At 39.4% G+C, this 19,751-nt stretch overlaps 1 protein-coding gene across 1 annotated transcript in view; it reads right to left on the bottom strand.

The window, feature by feature from the left end:
- The window catches only part of LOC117451923 (transmembrane protein 132C), a 170,473-nt gene extending 150,722 nt beyond the window's left edge, over positions 1-19,751 (bottom strand). Inside the window, exon 1 of the mRNA XM_071204391.1 lies at positions 19,084-19,751. Coding sequence (XP_071060492.1) covers positions 19,084-19,129 — 46 coding nt within the window. The 5' untranslated portion in view covers positions 19,130-19,751. The remainder of the gene's footprint in view (positions 1-19,083) is intronic.

Below are 19,751 nucleotides of genomic sequence, written 5' to 3'. Positions count from 1 at the left end.
CCTAGAGCACCATTGTGTTCTTTTGAACCAGATATAGGGGCGTGGGGAGGGGCTCCTTATTTTCATCTAAAGTAACACACAGAGAATCAGCACTTTTGAAACGGGGCTGAAACAGAGGGGATTATGGGATGCTGCAATGATCTGTTTGGTATTTCGAACCAAACACTTCAGAGACATGTTTTGTATATATCTGAGATCAATAATATATTGATGAAAAACAGTATAATAGGAGACCTTTAAGATGTATGTACTTCTAGATTGCTGCATGCAGTCAGGGAAGTGAAAGTGCTGCGCTAAGTAACAACAGTTGAGAAAATAATAATTCAACTCCTTTATTTTGCTGTAGTATTACTCCATATTCCTGTTTAATATGTATGAGTCATTGATTACATTTTCAACATCAGATGTATGGAAGTACAGACTGCAGTTTTGCTGTGGAAGCATCAAGGTTCAGAGATTCAACATTTCCTAATCGGACTTCTGTAATACTTTCAACTTTCAGCTGGCAGAGAACAATTATGGTGATTCAACTGAGGAAAATGTCTATTTCAGCATACACTTTATGATCCACATCATGTATAATTAAATGTATTGTGTCGCATTAAATTGTAAAGCGAGCATTATGCTGAGCCAGATTCATTCAAATGTTTGTGGCTGTTTCTTCATTCCGTGTTTCTTTTTCCGTCATCCTCTTTACATGGAAACGCTGTAGAGGCTGTGTTTTCCGCAAGGTAAAGCTGACATCCCCGCATTGACCCCTCGGTGATTTTTAGCATCGAACAAATACAGAGGATGGTTGCTTCATTAAATGTTATTGGTGAAAGAGCATGATAAAATGATCAAATATGAAATAAGTATTTTATACTGGGTAGTGGCAAAGTTGGTCTGATGGTTTATACCATTTTGCCCTGGACTGTCAGACCATCAACAATAAGAAGGATTGAGCATGAGTCCTGCAACTTTAGTGAGTCCCTGTTTTTTCATTCATGTTCACATATTCAGTGCTATGTTCTGGACCGCCACAGTCACAATATTACCACAATAATTTGTCCAGACATTCACTTTTCCCAGATGATCCATTTAATGTCCTTAAAGCTCCTTTGACGTAGTGCCATCATGTGATATACAGTATGTTGTTTGAGGACAATTACCCTTTTGACTTTAGTTCTGGCTATATCACAGCTCAGGGAAAACAATCTTAGAAAGAACTCTCATAGAAAAAAGTGGTATTACAATCTCAGTCAGCACTAGTCTAGTTTCCTTGTAATCTAGTTTCTTAGGCAGTATATAAGCGCATATCATGTAATAGCCTAACAAATGTTTTAGTTCCAATTAATTAAGTTGTCACCCTAATATATCTGATGCCACTCTTGCAGTCAATTTAAGCTTTCGTGTTTCTTAGCTTAACAGTTTTTCTGTCAGACACGGCTGTGGTGAGGTAAGCGGGGTAGAAAGACAGGTCTCAGATGAGTGCTAACTAGCCAAGCAGCACCCCTCCTACAGCCAGCCTCATACAGGCTCACTCATCCTACCACTGGGGCTCCACGCTAAGATATGTTGAGCCGGAATAGGACTGGCGGAGCGAAGAGCAGCCTTCACACTCGCAGGATCGCAGTAAATGAAAAGCCACAATAGAGGACACCGGGGAAGGAGAGGCGTGCGTTCCTGCTGTCCACTCCTGGCTGCGATAACACAGGAGGTGGACACAGAAGTGAACGGCTGCCCGGGCGGCTAGCTTGTCCGTTTCCTGTCTTTATGCTTCATCACACACGTCAAGACAAAGAGATAAGGAACATGACAGAAAGCTCAATTGGAAGCGACAAAGGTAGATGGAGAGCAACAATGAGCAAAAGTAAGAGAAAACATTTTGGATACCTGGATTCTATTAAGATATTCAGTTTTTAATCATCTCGTAAATAATGATCACATACAGACAAGTTCCTCCTAAGCAGTAAAACAGCAAATCAAATCGCAAAGCGGCTGTTTGTCGAGGTTTAACATTACACTCCCTCTGACCCTCATCCTGACCCTGAAGCATTCAGAGATTTGTCATGAATGCCAAACAGGACAGTTCTAAACATGAGGGATGACGGAAAGCTCTCTGGTCCCATTGAATTACCCACATCATATTTCTCTCCATGTTCAATTAATAAGGGCTATTGAATTTGTGACCATGCGTCAAGAATAATAATTACAATATTTCCTTCAAGGATCATTTGCAGATGATTTATGCTTTCGAGCCACCAAGAAATCCAAAAGAGAGGGACTGGAAAAAGAATCAATACATGACACAGTATGGTATTACTTTATGCCAGCTTCCATAGAAAAGAAATCATTCAGGCAGATAGAGGTCGGTGGAGTCCGCCTAGCTGATGAGTAAGAGTCATGGAGGTAAGGCCGCAATACCAAGTTTGAAAATCTTGTAAGGGAATATGCTACACAGGGTGTCCCTCTTTATCTAGAGAGGATGAGCTGAATTCAATTCATAATAATTGCTCTTGATTGATCGTGTGTGTGTGTGTGTGTGCTGGCAGACTACTGAGGGACCGGGTGTTTGTTGCCGTGCCTCTAATGGATGGCCACATTTAACGCTAAGAGCTAATAAAGAGTAATGGGCCTGTGGCTTCACTGGGGAGGAGGAAGAGCTATTTTGAGTTCATGAGAGAAAGCATCATCTCGGGAATTAAAGAGTATCGACCGATAAAGAGTAAACACCGCAAAGCCGTGCCGCTGGCCTATTTGGTAAAGCTGTGGATGGAGGGGATGAACCCAAATAGGCTCCGCTGTTAGTGGCTGGGAGGGTCAGCGGGGATGTCATTAAGGGATGCTGAGATGGGCCTCCAGGTGCTGCGAGGAGGCCAGATAAGTCTGGAACAGTGTTACCACAGCAGGAGACTGCAGACTCCGTGGCAAGAATACTGGGCATCCTGGTCATCCTGCAGGCAGAGAACAACACCTCCTTTGTGACATCCAGTGCACATGGCTGGAGGGGAAAAGGGGTAAGAGCTTTTGGCTTGGGTTGCGAGGATGAGACAAGCACATATCTGTGTGCCAATCAGTATTCCCGTGGCCGCTCCGGACTTCTCCAAAACATAAACTGGTCTCCTTAATGAACCTCTTCCCCTCACACTGGCCTTTATTGCAAAACGATATCGTAAATCAGGCTAAATAGAAAGGGGCAGAGTCAGTCAGCCTCTTTGTGAGTGCAAAGAGACATTTAGTAGTGAGTGAGCTCTGTCACGACGGTGGATACACATCCAACCAGGACTTAATGGCCACCGACTGATGAGAGCTAGGTTGGAAATCATACACAATTACACAGCAAATAGGATTATAAGTGAGGATAACATGCCTATTGATCATAATCAGTGTATAACTGAATATTATAAATTCAGATCTGTTAGTGTAATTTATAATTCACTGGTCTTTAAATCTTTCGTTGGTCTACTCTTTGAGTCTTATCAACAGGAAATTATGTATAAACTGTACTAAATCAAGGAACCAAGACAAAAACATTTAGAGGAAATTGAACAGAAGCTAAGCACATTGATTATGGACGGTGATGCCGGTCTGTGATTTTGCAGGTTGAAAATGAAACACTGCGCCTCTGATGAGTGAGGAAGAAGCAGTTTCCTCTGATAATGGAAATGGGTGTGAATCAAGCCAAAACATGCTTTTCTCCATGCTACGCATCAGCAGAAATGTTCCCAAAGACAGCAAACATATTCAGAGTTAAACTGTGGTCCACTCAAACATTCTCACAAAGAAACTGTTGTTACCTAGATTTAGTTAAAGCCTTTATCCCAAGGCTTTAGAGGGTTAGCTGACGCACCTTGGGACGATAGCCGTAAAAGTGAATTAAATCAGTTTGTATAGTTGGTATGGAGGGAATATTTCCCCTTAAATCCCGCTATTTACAGCAAGAAGTGAAAAACAGAGCTAGTAAATGAAAGTTCTGAAGCACAATGCCTCTGCATGCTTAAGCTGCTCCCTCCCCAAATCTACTGGTAAACCTCTCCCCAAGGTCATCCACACATACATTCTGCCTGGAGCTCTCCTGACAAGGCTGAATCCCTATAAATGCAGCAACACTGCGAGACTTGGCAACACACTGTTTATGAATCTAGTGTTGTCTTGTCTCCGAGTTATTTTCAAAGCTTTTTCTTCTGGCTCTACAGCACCTGACCTTAGGTTTAATGAATAGATAATAATCATGATGATAATTGACACTGATTGGATAATACCTTGCAGTAATATTAGACTGTGAATGTGTAATATGGGTGTCTTCCATTGAAACTGAAAGGTGCATTCAGATAAGTTGCTGAGCAAAATTTGGGGGCGATACGAACGTATTCAAGTCAACAGAAAGATGATGGAGGAAAACAGGTGGAGATTCACTGCAGAGACTGTGAACTGAGGAAAATATGTGTGTGCTTCAATTGAATATTTTGTCTCATCTTAAAAGATATGAAATGACGTTAATTTGCATGAAGAAAACAGCAGGAGGTAAAGGGAATGTTGGAAATGTAACCATTGAAGAGTTTCTGGTAAATTACAAAATCAGTGTATGTCAGCTGTCAGTCAAACAAAAGCATAGAAACGTTTGTTCTGTGATGTTACAGTTATCCTGAAATGTCTGGATCGTCATACTAAGAGAAAATCAGCCGCTGGATGTTTGTGGCTAATAATTATGGACGGCAAAAACGTTTGAGCTATTAAATCCATACTTATACAGAAGAACCACATAAGTCCACATCAAACAATGGATTAATTTGAAGTGCTTCTGTAAACCTCTCTCATATGAGATTTGACAGCCAAAAAACAAAAGCTGAATCCTGCTACTACTGTACATTCTCCTTCTGAATATAGTGGTGTTTTTGTGTGTGAACTCTACCACTGCTATTAACTCTTTCACTTTGATACTTAGTGCTTTGTTCTCCATAATGTGGAAGTAGAATACAGCTATTAAAAGGGGCTCTATTATACTTTTTGAAGTGTTCCTTTTCCTGCATAGTGTTATATAGGTTTTTGTGCATGTAAATAGTCTGCAAAGTCTAAAATGTATATGAAACGTAGGGACATCACTTTGTCACACTGGCCGTTTCTATTGGCGAGAGCTCAAACACAATGTAGTGGGACACCTAATGGGTGGGACATCTCTAAGCGGTTGACCAATCCAAACATGTAAACATGTAGAGGAACAAAATACAAATACTAACTCTGAAGTAAGTGTAATAGGAGTTAAAAGGTATGGGGCAAATTCACCTAAAGGATTGTGTGGCTAACGCTGCTAAGTAAATTGAAATTGCGTATTCTCAAAGCATCCACAACAGGGAGAAATGCACCCCGACTGTATCTGAGCTTCCAAGCAAATCGTGTCTTGGTGCTCCTGTGCTATTTGCACATATTTTAATTAGATATGCACAATTGGCCTCTTTTTATGCAAATGAGCTTCATTGCCAAAACAGTCCCAGATCAGCACTAATAGCCACACACAGCAACAGTGAGATTAATAACATCTTCAGAGAGTTGGTTGTCAGAGAGAGACTGTCCTGTTAACATAACACAGGCTAATAAGTCCCACCTATTGTTCCTCTCCGTCACGTTTAAATTCCTTGCCTGATTTTTTGAGGAATATCTCTGAGCCTCGTCGGTCAGGACCTGAAGCTTCTGATATGAACAATTATTTTGTTATCACTTTGCCATTGTCCACTTGCCTGCTTTGTATTTGGTGCAGAGTAAACATTTGTACTTTGCTAAATGCTTAATTGCAGCTACCTTATCTTACAAAACTGATTCTGTTGCCCGTTCGCCCGGCTCTGCTTTTGGCACGATACTGCATACTACAGTTAAGACAGAGGCCAAATTCTCTCCATTAAGTGTTGGTGTAGCATAAAAATTAGTTTTGTTTCAATAGTTACATGATGTGGCCGTTATGATATGTTCTTTTCAACAGTGCATCAATGAAATATCTGTTTATTTGTTGTTGTTTTTAGGAATGTAGTGACTAGAATAATAGCAACGGTTGACTCTGCACAGATTCCACCTGATTCTCTGTCTTTTCACCTTTGGAAACAGGTCATGGTCGCTCCATTCTGCTTTACCTGATGGTTGCACATTCTGCACTAAACTATACCAAGGGCAAAATAAAAGAGAGTTATGTATTGAAACACTAAAAGGTATATTTAGCCCCTAAATCCAAACACTGTTAGAATTACACCCATGAACTCATCAGGATAAATCACCATTCTCTCAGTAACATGATCGCGTTGGGTTCTTAATTCTCCAGTGGTGTGCATGTACATGTACATCAATACATATTGCAAGGTCACGTAAATGTTTTAAGTCGTTGGAAAATATGAAAAATAGGATTTTACTTTCTCTCTACAGAATGTCACTGCTTTGTCCCTTATGAAAAGAGCTTTTAAGCTCCAGATGGACTTATTTTAAATCTGCTGTTTGGCCTCAAATCTGTCAGAGTGGTAACTAACTCCACAAACCAGATCTATTTTAGGCCAGGGAAATAGAGCTATTAAAGCAGGGGGGGGGCATTGTTTCTATTTCAGTGTGTATACACTTACTGAAAAGGTCTGTTCGTTTAGAAGAAATATTTTCCAAACGGAAATGCGGCAGGGCCTCCCTGTCCGGCTGCCAAGCTTAACTTTACATCAATGACTGACAGCAACTCACTCAATGCCAGCGAACTTGTCTGTAGAAATCCTAGAAGACTAGCGATTAGTCTCGAGCCAGCCTTTCAGAAGTGGGCTTTCTAATGTGTTGAAATATCAGGTAAGAAAAAAAAGGCTAATTATAAATGTTGTTCTACAAGCAGTTTTGTTGATGCAGAGCTGCTCTGCAGGCTGGACAAATAAAAACTCAATGAATCCTCAATAGGCAACACTAAAGCACTACATGTTTTTCTGGCTTACTGATGTTAGACTAAACCCCTGTGGAAAGTAAAGAAGGGAGGGGGCAGCCAATACTATGAAGCCTATTAATCTGTGGAAAAGGAAAGTTAAAAAAAAAGTAGTCTTGGCATATTTGATTAACCCTGTTAGCCTTACACCTTGCTGCAATATGAGGGTTGTGGGAGTTGAAAGTTAGTTTTGAAAATAAAATGTCATTGCAGACTTTCCCCTTAAAAGATGTTGATGTGTTTGCCTGTCAACCTGAAAAGTATTTCATCAGCTCTATTTTAAATGTCTGGCTGGAAAAATAGTTAATAGAGCGGGAACAGCTCATTGCTTTTGAAGATAAATAGCTTCATTTTCAAATATAGATTCCAACTCAAATATATTCATTGTAACATTGAAAACACATAAAGACTGTTACATAATGTAAATACATAGACATTAAGGTATGGGAGCAGTGTTAAACTACTGATGATAATATTGATCTCTGGCCTTCTTAGATATCTTCACATATCTTCCACAAGTTAAACATCTCTAAAAACCAGTAAATACTGAAGTGGGAGAGTATATTATCATCCAATCTTTATCATCTTATGCTGCTGCAGTGAGGATGCTCAGACTCTATCAGGCAGCTGAGGTTATGGTGCATCCTGGTGTAAAATATGACTAACTGTATAACTTTGACACAGCTGCTTCCCTTCATAAATTAGGTGATGCACTGAAAAATGTGCTATAAAAACATCTTCATGTTTTATGTATTTTTATGTTTATTTGCACATTTTTAAGAATAAATGTCTAACAGAGACATAAAAATAGAAATAAAATACACCTGCAGGTGAGTTATAAACCCATTACAGGCATATCAAAAAATCTCACTTAAAAGAGAGAAGAAATATATTAATACCAAATATTTACAGTGTTGCCAAAAAGTGGTATGACTGACGTCCCAAATACAAGACTTATTCAATACTTAAATAGCTGTTTAGTGGGAGATTCAACAACATCAGCATGACCTGAAAGATCATTTTCTCATCCCATGCAATAGCCTTTTGGGGCTGTTAGTAGTACTGTCATTTGTTTTCAATTCTCCAAACCAAAGATTTCAACATTTCAGTTCAGTGCACTCAGAGTTCAACACTGCCTTATTCATAAACAAACTAAGCATGAAATCACAGACTGACAGCTAACTCGCTCATTGGATGAGTGTGGTGATTTGTCAGCAGCACTACATACTGTAAAACCTGTGATGGGGAACAACAAAACAAACCTTAATCAGGTGACTGACAGCAAGTCATTCAAAACGTTACTGTGATAGAAAGCTTGATTTAGATCCCCTGGTGGTCTGGACCAATGTGATCTAATGAAAAGTCAGCGTCCGAGCTGCAGGACGATGTAGAGGGTGAATTTGTCTAGATTTGGTTCCAAAGAAATGTCACATATGCATATCCTGCCAGTGGTCCACAAAGCTCACAAGTGAAGCAAATGTGAAAGGGCCTTCAACCTGCATTAGTTTTAACGGACTTAAATGTGCTTTCTTCTAACTTGATTTACTACCCAACATTTTCCTAAAGAGTTTATGGTCTCTATCTCTTGTATCACCTGGTCTTCAATAAAGCATGATGTTCATAAGTTAAGGTGCCATATAGATAACTCAACGATAAAGCAGGGTTTACTATCCAAATGTCTTTTCTGGTTTAAAAAAATCCAAGATGGCGACTTCCCAAACCCATTATAGAGACGGCCAAAACGCCAAACTCAAGGCTTCAAAACCAAAGTCCGTAAATCAATTTATGGACGTCAGTGTGACTTCTTCACCTTCTTCCACAGTCTCTATGCTCACACATCACACCATGGTTTGACTGGGAATGGAAGCCTGAGAAAGGATCACGCTCTACCTTTGTGATTGTTTGTTCTGCACCATGGTTTATACTAGCAGTATTTAAAGCAGATTGGATAGACAAAAGCCCTGGAGCAGGTTAAAATAGTCTTGTATTTGATAGTTTCTCAGGTGATTTAAATCAGCATATCAATTAAAAAAGATGTGGAGGAATATCTAATCAGTCATTCTCTAACATTAATGTGATCAAACTCTACTTTAGCACTGAGTTCTCTGGATTACCGCTGCGTAGTTGTAACAGCATCACTCTATATCATTCAACATGAAGAGATATACCAAAAATAAATCACAAGTTCACTTCGCAGTTCCCTTTGTGAAATTGTGTGCGGTATCAGATTCCTTATCAAATAATTGATGGAATTCTTCTATACCCTAGGCTTTCGGGTTTTTTGTACTTCATATGCTTTGGTGTGAGAGAACCTGTACATTCTGGGTGTGTGGTGTTTGTCTCAGAGGTAAGCTTATTTAGTTTACAGTGCTTTATCACAGCATCTGAAAGTTATTCTTCTCTTCTCATCCATCTTCATTCAGCAGGAGGCTACTGTCTCAGAGATCAACCCACCTCTGTCTGCTGGATAGCTCACAATACATTTCCAGGCATATTTCTCATTCGGACATAAGTTGCTATGTCGACATGCAGCTCGGATCCTGCATTTTTTTTTGGAAAGAAACCACTCTGGCTTCCATCTCTGAAAAGACCAGATAAGTGCACCTGACATGCTGAGTTGTTTTAAAGGTCATTTACTTTATCATGCTGTACTTTCTCTAACTGCTTTCCTCTGTCCTTTGCCATGGATATTGTTCAAGCGGTCATGCTTGCATCAAGAATGCAAGGCAGCACTGTTTTTGTGATAAACTCTGGATCCTCTGTCAAAGCAATATGCGCAAGTGTTAGTTCCAGATAGGCTTTAAAAAATAAACCCGACAGATTTGAGAAAGTATCAACTGGTAAAAAGTAGTAAAAAGCAGTTTATTCACTCTCGTGGGCTGAATTAGCCTTCCTACACATGGCATGTGCAATTAGGGATGGAGCGCTGATTGCATCACTCTGACTTTCAGCCATTGCCTCAGTCCCAAACCATCTAATTACAGGGCCTTCACGCAACAACCTTTAAGGTTCTCTAAGAATACACAGCATGAAAGAAGGGCAGTAATCAAATGCAACCCAGCAGCACTTATTTGCATTTATCTCTGGCTTGTATAGGGCAATGGGTCACATGTCCTCTGAGCGAATCATATCAAGACATCCATCATACTTTCACGTATCGTTAAGCTAAATCCCTTTCAGACCCACAAATAATTCCAATCTAATCTTAGTATTGTTCTCACCGCAGTATTTAAAAGGATACATTTAGATATGACTTTTCTCTTCAGACAACATGTTTGTATCATTATTAAAATCCATACTTTAGTATCTATACTATACTGCTGGAGAGCAACTGACGCAGAGCTTTTAATTGATGCAAAGACAACCATCATGCCTCTCTCCACTGCCTGCCAATAAAGGTCAGAGTAAATTCTAAGATTCTACTCAGCACCTTCAACACAGTCAATAATCTGCCTCCGGCCTACATTTCCCAACTCTTGACCCAGAACCCTGAGTTCTCTTTAATTATTTTCTAGAGTATTTTTGGCCTTTTGTAACCCTTTAAAAAAAGACTATTATTAGAAAATAAATGCTCTGTGAGGCTCTACTTTAGCATAGCATTTAACATGCTCACAATGACAAACTGCTGATGAAGAAAGGAATAACTTTTATTATGCTAGATTATCGTATTAGCATGTTGACGAAGATACTTGTTGGAATAATTGAAATGTTAACTTGATGATGGTGCAAAACATAAAGTAAAAAGTTTGCAGTGTCCCTGTTTGCAGGGTCCCTGAGGAGAATTTAGGATTCTGAACCAAACTCTATGGCAATCCATCCAAGTTAATTCCACCCAGAGGGATCCCATCAATCATGAGGATTCCTCCTCTAACGATCAGGAATGTCTGTATACAATTTGATGATACATTTTGCTATTGGCCCAAAGTGGTAAGAGAGATACTGGCTGACTGACATTGCCGTCCATAAAGCCATGATACGAGTATGGCTAATACAAATGATGATGTAATATATTAATCCAAATTATAATTCTGAGCAGTGGGACAGCATTCAGTGTTGCATTAACATACTTGTACCATCTTATTCCCAATTTGAGTTAAGCTGTAATATTTTTAAGGCTAACCCTTCATTATCTTTGGGGTCATTCTGTCTCAGCTTGGGGCGGCCACTTCCAATTTGTGTGAAATTGAGGGACTGAGGGGTTAAGAGGAGAATCTGCAGGAGCAGATAGTGGTACCGAGCAAGCTGTGGTAATATGTACCGACTGCCAGCGCTGCCCCCCCCCCCCCACGGCCAGGCGGCCCCACTGAACACCGTAGGGCCGCACTATGGCTACACTGTCTATGTTGTGACTGATTAAATGTAATCCTCCATCGTCATTAGCTTACTGTCTAGCATGAGGGAAATAAAGAAACATGGACAATCCAGGCTGTCAAAGACTAAGGACATCCTGTTCTGTGAAACAGCCATGGCAATATGACATAATATGCTTCAAATGTGGTTAAAGATCAGGATTTATAAACATAAGGATAATACTTTTTAGATCCAGGAAGTTTAAGTCCATAAAAGGACTTTGGTGCTCCTTGTCTATGATCACATTCACGCTGACTCAGTGAGTTCACTTGAGGGAGTTCATTAAGTTAGAGCTACTTCTGCCAGACTAACTTGTACACTGATTGTACTCTGAGGTGGCCATTATTTTCACACTGATTAGGAACCGGTGATTGTGTCAAGACTGATTGTGGACGCACATATACACTGGCATTCCAATTACACCAAGTACCACCTGGCCAATGGTCAGGGAGCACTTCAGGCCATTTACATTTAACTGAGTTGAAGTAAATGAGCAGATGATTGTTCTGTAGAAGTATTTTTATTGAGTATCCACTGTAACAGTCAACACAGCCCATTTGAAAGTGATTTTTACTCTCTTTCACCCAGTGTGTGGGTCCAAGAATGCAGTTCAAAACTGTTTTGTACATACAAAGAAATAGATGTATGAAGCCTATTCACCACATAATGTCATGGTACAGTATAGGGTTACATTATAAGTACATTGCTGTTTGTTACTGTGCAATGCTCAATATTAATTAACCATTTACAAAATGAACAATTTAAATGGATAATGTCTATGTCTAATGTGAAAGAAGTCATTCATGTTGATGAACCAAACTGATTTTGCAGCATCCTTGGGTTTAAGCACCTTTTAACTCATTGTTATGGTTTTACAGCCCACAACTTTACTGTTGAGACTCCCATCGACCCTGTTTGCAGTCGCATACAGCTGCTTTCACAGATAAACACACTGTTTACAACCTGCCCAGCACAGAACAGCAGACAAAGTTAGCAACTAGCTAAAGAACATAGTAGAGCATTTCGCAGCAGGAGAGACCAAAACAGCTAAAAGGAGAGAGAATATCAGCCTTTGAACTTCAGATGAATGTAGGCTCGATTTAAGGAAACTGTTTTGCAACAAGTTTGCAAAGTTAACTCTATAGGTTGCTAATACGTTGGTGCTTTTAACAGCTTGTTGTGCTGACAAATGGCTAAAGATAATCAATCCATGCTGGTTAAAGTATCATGGCCATGATGTACTATAATAATAATAATAATAATACGTTTTATTTCGAGGAGCCTTTCAGGACACCCAAGGTCGCCTTACAGTGCATTTAAAAGTTAAAACAGCTAAAACAAAAACGGAACACAAATTAATCGAACCGACAAGGCAATACAGCAGCATAAAAGCATAAAACAGGCAAGACAAGAGTGTGGAGTGACGGAGTGAGAGGAAGATCTGTGATGGCAGGTTGAATGTGTTTTAGAGTGAGTAGGCCAGTTTAAACAGGTGGGTTTTGAGGTGGGATTTGAATGTCGTGATGGAGTCAGACTGTTTGATGTGTGGAGGCAGAGAGTTCCAGAGCCTGGGCGCGGTGCAGCTAAAAGCCCTGGCTCCCATGGTGCTACTATGGGTCATTTAACAGCTGCGAAATACATTTTAATTACTCGTTGGTGGACAAACTACATTTTTGGGTTTTATTTGATTATGTATTGGCCTACATACATCAATACCAATATATCTGCAATCAGATTATATCAGCCAAAGCAATGTATTGGTCAGATTCCAATAAAGATGAAATCATTGCAGCAGTGCTTATCGTGTAAACATTTCAGAAATACAGCATGTGGCTAGAACTATGTGGACGAATTAAATTTAAATATAACATATAACATCTACATTACTTAGCTTGGACTGAAATGTTTACATATGTTAGGACTGAAGCTTTGATGCTCTGTGTATGTGTGCTGACACTTTCTTCCTGTAAATATTATACCATAAGTCTAAATTGATATGCTTATTAATACAGCTAGTGTAAATCACAACTGGACCTGGTGATAGTGAAAGCAGGGGATTAGCATGTATCTGTTTGATGATTTGTATAGAATAATAATGTTATTTATTTGAGAACAAAGCAAGGTGCAGCACCAGAGCGGAAACTTTAATCTTTGATATCACACTGATGTTAAGACTAGAGCTGCTCCACTGACAATAAACATGCAGATTTCATACAGTGATTTCTTGTTATATCTCAAATAAATGTGTATTAGGCCAATGCTCTTTGTTTCAAATGATAAAATGTGCTTTGTCAGAGGCACCTAACATAAATCATTCTTCACGACGCTCTACATTGGCTTGCTGTCACAGATGAGAGCACTGAACAAACTCTCTGGCTTTGTTCTAGCCGCATCAGACAGTAGTGTTTATTCACTAAGAAAAGGGACCACTCAAGGGAAAAAAATTAAATGTTGTTTTAATTCAAATTCAATGGTAGTTTAAAGGCTGCTGTTTGGCATTCTGCGCGGCACACCACTGTGAATCTCAAAGAGGCACACGACTCCCATCTTAACACAATCTCGACAATCAATCAGCCACACCACAGAGAAGTCAATGAGCCTTGACAATAGGTACCTGTCAGATCATTGCCTTTAATGCATTGGGCTCTGATGCCCCTGATAGACAGTGACTGCTCCGCACACAGCTCTGATCTCTCAGATGTATTGACAGCCTTTTGTCCAGCCACCTGCCTTTGATTATCCAAATCAAAAATGCATAACCAATTGGAGTTATGGATGCATCTCCGCTAATGGGAAGGAAGCAAGACAAAGAAACAGCACATGAAAGGCTGTGCTATAACTGGCAGCAGGAACAGATAGTATACCTGTGATACAAAGTAATTACTTATAGACTTTGTTAGTTTAATACGTATTTTCTTTTAATCCAGCACAAATGTTGATGTTATTGTTTCTCATATTCACAAAGAAGACCTAAAGTTGCAGGAAAAATAAGTTATTGGGTGTATTCATATTGTTTAAGCCTTGATGCTGGATATACTACATTAATATCTAGTATTGCAGAAAGCTATACTAGAAGTGTTTTGTTTCCAGAGAAGGCTCCAAGGCTAATGACATTTTAACCATTTTTCTTTCCAATATCATATGATTCAATAGCTTTCACATTACAATGAACTCTGCAAACATGTGTTTTCCCTCATCTTCCATGCATAATACAAATGCTCAGCAGTTATTGAATACAAATATTTACAATAAACAAATAGGTCACAACATAAAGACATTAAATGGGCTTGAAAATATAGTAAATGAGTGCATGTTTCTTTCGAATACATTTTTCTGGTGCTGTTCTTTTATTTATATAAGACCATTACTATACAAGTGTAAAGAAAGGCTATGTTTATTTGTTCCGAGGGACATACATCAGGGGATCCCAGGTATATTGTCTAACTTGTAGGGGTGTTTGGCTTAGAAATATGTAACATCTCTGTTTAAATACGTTTTCTGAAGGAAAAACATAATATCTGTCTTATTATAATATGGCTGAGTTTTCATCAAAGGCATCCAAGCAAACTCATGTGAAGCCAACCAAGCAACGAAATACGTCCAAACTAAAGGTTGTGGATAGGTAACATTTGGGGGTGAAGTCACTTAATTCTGCTAAAATTACATTATCAAAACATTCCAATATGGCCAGAACACATTTTGTCATTGACATTCAGAGTGCCCAGACGAGGAATCCTAACTGAGTTGATCGTCTGACTTTTTTTCTGGCAGCACAATTAAGTTGACTTTTTTTTTTTGACAATGTCTCAAAAAGCATTTGATGATTTACAATGACTTTTCTACTAGCACCACCATCAGGTCAAAATGGACATGTCTCCAATACTTTGGTTAGTTTATGATCAAACATCTGCAATACTAATAACATCAACCTCAGTGGTATGGTGCGTTGATTGTTAACTAGTCAAAATTAGCATGCTAAACCACAGTAAACTCAGATGATGAACATGGCAAACATTGCCTGCTAAACATCTGCTTACAAGCCTCGTCAATATGCTGAAAAGTCAAAGAACTGCTGAAGGCTTTCTGTCTTTTTTCTAACTACAAAACAGTAAAAAGGTTTTGGAAATAACACATTCAAAATCTGATAAGTAGCAATTCTAAAATTTCAATTTCCAGTGCAGCCTGAGTCCGTGAATAACAATAATTTATATTAAAGTATGAGTTTGAGACAGCAGCAGTCTGAGACAAGCTGGAGCTTTCCCCACGACGCAGCACGGCTGGAGCACACAGTCTGGCTGAGAACAGATTTATGAGGGGGAAGTCCTCTGATTAGACATCTGAACTATCCACTGATGAGAGAACACACAAACACGGCATCAGCATGTTTGTCAATTACTACAATGCCTGCCCCACACACACACATTAACAGCCCCTCCCTTTAAAGCTTTTAAACAGATTTCCTTCATTCACCTTCTCTAATCGTGAAACTTGATTAAATTGAATGTGAGATCACTGCCATTATAAAGAGCCAATTAACACAGGGCAGATGTGCTTCATGGGAATATTAAAGCACGTTACACAGATGATATGTGAATTTATGGGGGCAGAACCCCTCTTTTGATTGATTGGAAAGCTACAATGTACACCTCCCACACACACTTTAAGTATAATGAACATGGAAGAGCACTACAAGGGATTAATATAAGAGTCCACCTACTCGGACTGTTCCATAAAACGGTCATTAAACAATCACAAAGGTGCACAGTTTGGCACACAAACTAATGGCATAAAACATTTGCGATGGTAGGTAATTACAAAGCAGACAAGTCCAAAACCCAGCGTACACCCTGCTGCTGCTGAGATTCTCTTTTCCTTTCTCCCTCCATGAAGAGAACACCCAAGCATCGCCAACATTGGATTTGAGGGAAGAGAAAAATCTGCCTCTTTTTATCAGTGTCCTCCCTCACAAGTCAAAAAAGTGAACCACAGTGTGCGTGCTCAAAGCGCAGCCTTGATAAGAACACCACCAAGCCAGGGATTTCTTCTGTTTCTTTTGATGTGCTGGAAATAAACTCCATAACCGAGCTAAGGCCAACAAACCAGCAACATGATATGACAGGACATTTTTTTCCAGAGCAAGCTCACAGAGACTCACCTAAACGTAACGACCAGATGCTTCTTATAGCAGTAGAAATGATGAGCTTTTAAGGGTTTGAAACAGAATTTAAGAGTTCTCCATGATCTTTCCTGGAATCTTCCGGTACAATAAAACATTATGATGAAGACTGAAGTGAATATAAAAAGATCCACCTATATAATACATTTTTTAAACCCAGCTGATTGTAAATGTTGATTGTAAAACCTACAACAATGAGAAACAGACACACATTGGGATGCAAACAAAGAAGTTATATACTGTTTCTGAGTCTCTACGCATGAAGACAGTCTTTCAGTATCGTGTGCTCTCTCAGCTGAATGCTTTTGCATCAGAGATGTTATACTGAACTCACATCTCATACAGATAACTTAAAGTCCATTAATGTGAGTCATTTCCCCTTTTCTATTACATATAAATGCAGTAGGTCACCTCTCTCTCATTTCTTGGTATACACTTCATCAAGGACATGAGTAGCACGGTTTAAAGACTGCCAGGGGCAAAAGAGGAGGAGCTGGATGTGTGCCACCGGGACGCAGGACCACAGCAGAGGATCTTTCTGAGGCCGGCTACAGATAAAAACTCTGCTGAGAAAGAGCCTAAGAATCTCTGTTCAGTTAATCAAATGTTGGTGTTCCAAAAAATCCTACGACAACCCCAATCTCTTGACGGGGATATAGAAGCAAGAGGACAGACACATAGCTGGGGACCAGAGACAGCATGGGCTGTGTGCTTAGTGCTTAGTGCTTAAAGATGCAGACTGAAGGCTATCCTTGCTTGATCCTCTTTTAGATCTAGTTAAGCTTAGGATAAGACGAATGGAAGGAAGATTGGATATTCTCCTCAGGAATCCCAGCGAGGTGTCTAGCTGGAAAACACCAAGCAGCTACACCTAATAGAGAGGACAGACTTTTAGAAATAGGCCATCATATATTAAGCCAGTTCAATACAAACATAACAAGTTTAACCTTTATCTTAAATGTGTCAGTGTGCCATTCCAACAGATTTGAATGCAAGATTTTAGTCTATTTTAGGTCGAATAAGTCTGTCCTGATTAAATGTCGCAGTCACGCCACAATACGAGAAGTTTCCCCTCCCTAATTATGGCTCGATTATGCTGTGCAGGCATTTTGCTAGCCCGGGTTTGATCCTCTCATTTCCTGGAGTGTGTTATCAATTTTCATCTCTTTTCACAGTGAGAAGCTGTGTCCTGCAGCTTTATGACACACAATGCTCAATTAGGATCATACCGTGTATGGTTACTGAGCATGCCTTGGCATATGGAAAACATCATTACTATTCACTTCAAGCCAGTGAGTCAGCCCTCATCATAGAGATGCCGTCAAACAAGAGTCATCCTCAGAGCTGTGAGAGTGAAGCCTAATCAAGGTGTACGTGCACAATGGATATACGAGATGCCGTTTGAGTGTTGAGCATTTCACTTTCTGAACATGCATGACCTCTGAATTCTGTAGGGGAATAACTGTAGATGTTTTTCTTATTGTTACAATAACTGATACATGATTGGCTTTGGGCTGTATGACATGAATATAATGATAAGGCTTGGCCTCAAGGCAATAAAGGAAAACAAGATATGGTCAATGAACAGGAAATATGTATTCCATTGCTGAGGAAAGAACATTTGCAGCTGCAAGGCAGAAGCTTATAATTATATCTGCTTGATAAGAACAGAAGGTGTTATCAATAGAAAATATTCACAATAGTCAACAGGATACTTTGTTCAAATAGCACAAATAAATTATGCAATGTGGTGTGCATATTTAAATTGTTATTGTTTTAGCAAGAAGTCATATTGAGAGAAAGTCCTCAAAACAAAATATATCTGTCTGTTGAGACAGGAGAGGGATCCCTCCTCTGTTGCTCTCCCTGAGGTTTCTCCCATTTTTCCCTTTAAACTGTGGGTTTTTCTCTGGAAGTTTTTCCTTGTACGATGTGAGGGTCTAAGGACAGAGGGTGTCGTATTGTCATACTGATATTCTGTACACACTGTGAAGTCCACTGGGACAAATGTCACATTTGTGATATTGGGCTATATAAATAAACATTGATTTGATTGTTAATTGCCTCTATTTACGATCATGTTGTGATTTGAGCTATGAAGATGTATGCAGGTCTCTGTAACTTTTCCCATAAAATAATTATAATAATGATTTCTGTATATTAATTTTGATGTAATAACCTGACATGACGAGCCAAAATGTAATAAAACCATGATGCTTCTGTTACACAAGAGCATCCCTGTCATGGTGAAATATTCATGAGATAAATGTTATTTAAGGCCAGAGCTGCTCTGGGCATGTAGTACAGGTGCAGTGGGGCTTCATTATACATCATGTATACTTGAACAGATATGAACTCCATTTTTTTTTTTTTTTAAATGGAGTATCTATTAAATATGTCATGCAAAAAAAAAAAAACTGTGTGGCATCTATATTCAGATGTGATAGAGCATATTGACAAGTGACTCCTGCAACCCGTGTCCCAGGTACTTGTGTCCCTTATACCTGGCATGAACTTGTCCTATGTGTTGGCTTCAACTTCTTCATGTCTCTTTGGATATTCTTTGTAAATAATAAACACATTTCTTCAGTTGAAACAGTGGACTAGAAGACACAGTTAAATTGGCTGACAATGTGCTTACCTCCAAAAAGTAACACCGCCGACTGAAGCGCAAGGATGTGCAACATGTTTCTTTGACTCGTTAGGCAAACGAGTATCCCCTTGAAAAATTGTTATGGAAGCCAATTGGCTTAATTCTAAGAAGAAAATCCAACTTGTAGCATTGTTAGTAAAAATTGCAAAATCATCTTTTCTGGTCAAATTGCCATGCCTCCTCCAGTCATTTGCAAGTGCTAAAAAAGATCACTATGTGAGAACAACACATTTGAAGCCTTGTCACTTGAGTCCTGTCTACTTGTGTTTGTCTGGAACAATCAAGAACTGTAGAGAAAGAACTTGCGCGCAGCTTTGCATCACTCTTTGAAGCATTTTTCGAAAAGAAAGAAGATTATGTCTGAGGAATTGCATAAACCCAGGGAAAACATATATATTGATACATCTTCAAAATTATCTCAGTAAACTCCGAAACGATTTTCTCCAAAACAGCCAAACTGAAAACGGATTCAGTCCCTTGTCCTCAGTTTGTCTGCTCTGTATCCTCCGCATCACCAGTCACCTGAAGTTGGCTGCTATGCAGTGCGTAAAGTCCGACGCTTGTGGACGAATAGAAGCAGTTCCCGCACAACATCATGTATGTTATAATATATAAAAGTAAAGAAGTTCAAATAGCAACATGGGTCAGCGTACATC

This window comes from Pseudochaenichthys georgianus, chromosome 9 (genome assembly GCF_902827115.2).
Source record: "Pseudochaenichthys georgianus chromosome 9, fPseGeo1.2, whole genome shotgun sequence".
Classification (NCBI taxonomy): Eukaryota; Metazoa; Chordata; class Actinopteri; order Perciformes; family Channichthyidae; genus Pseudochaenichthys; species Pseudochaenichthys georgianus.
Note: the sequence above shows the minus strand (reverse complement) of the source record. Positions and strands in the feature narration are given on the sequence as shown.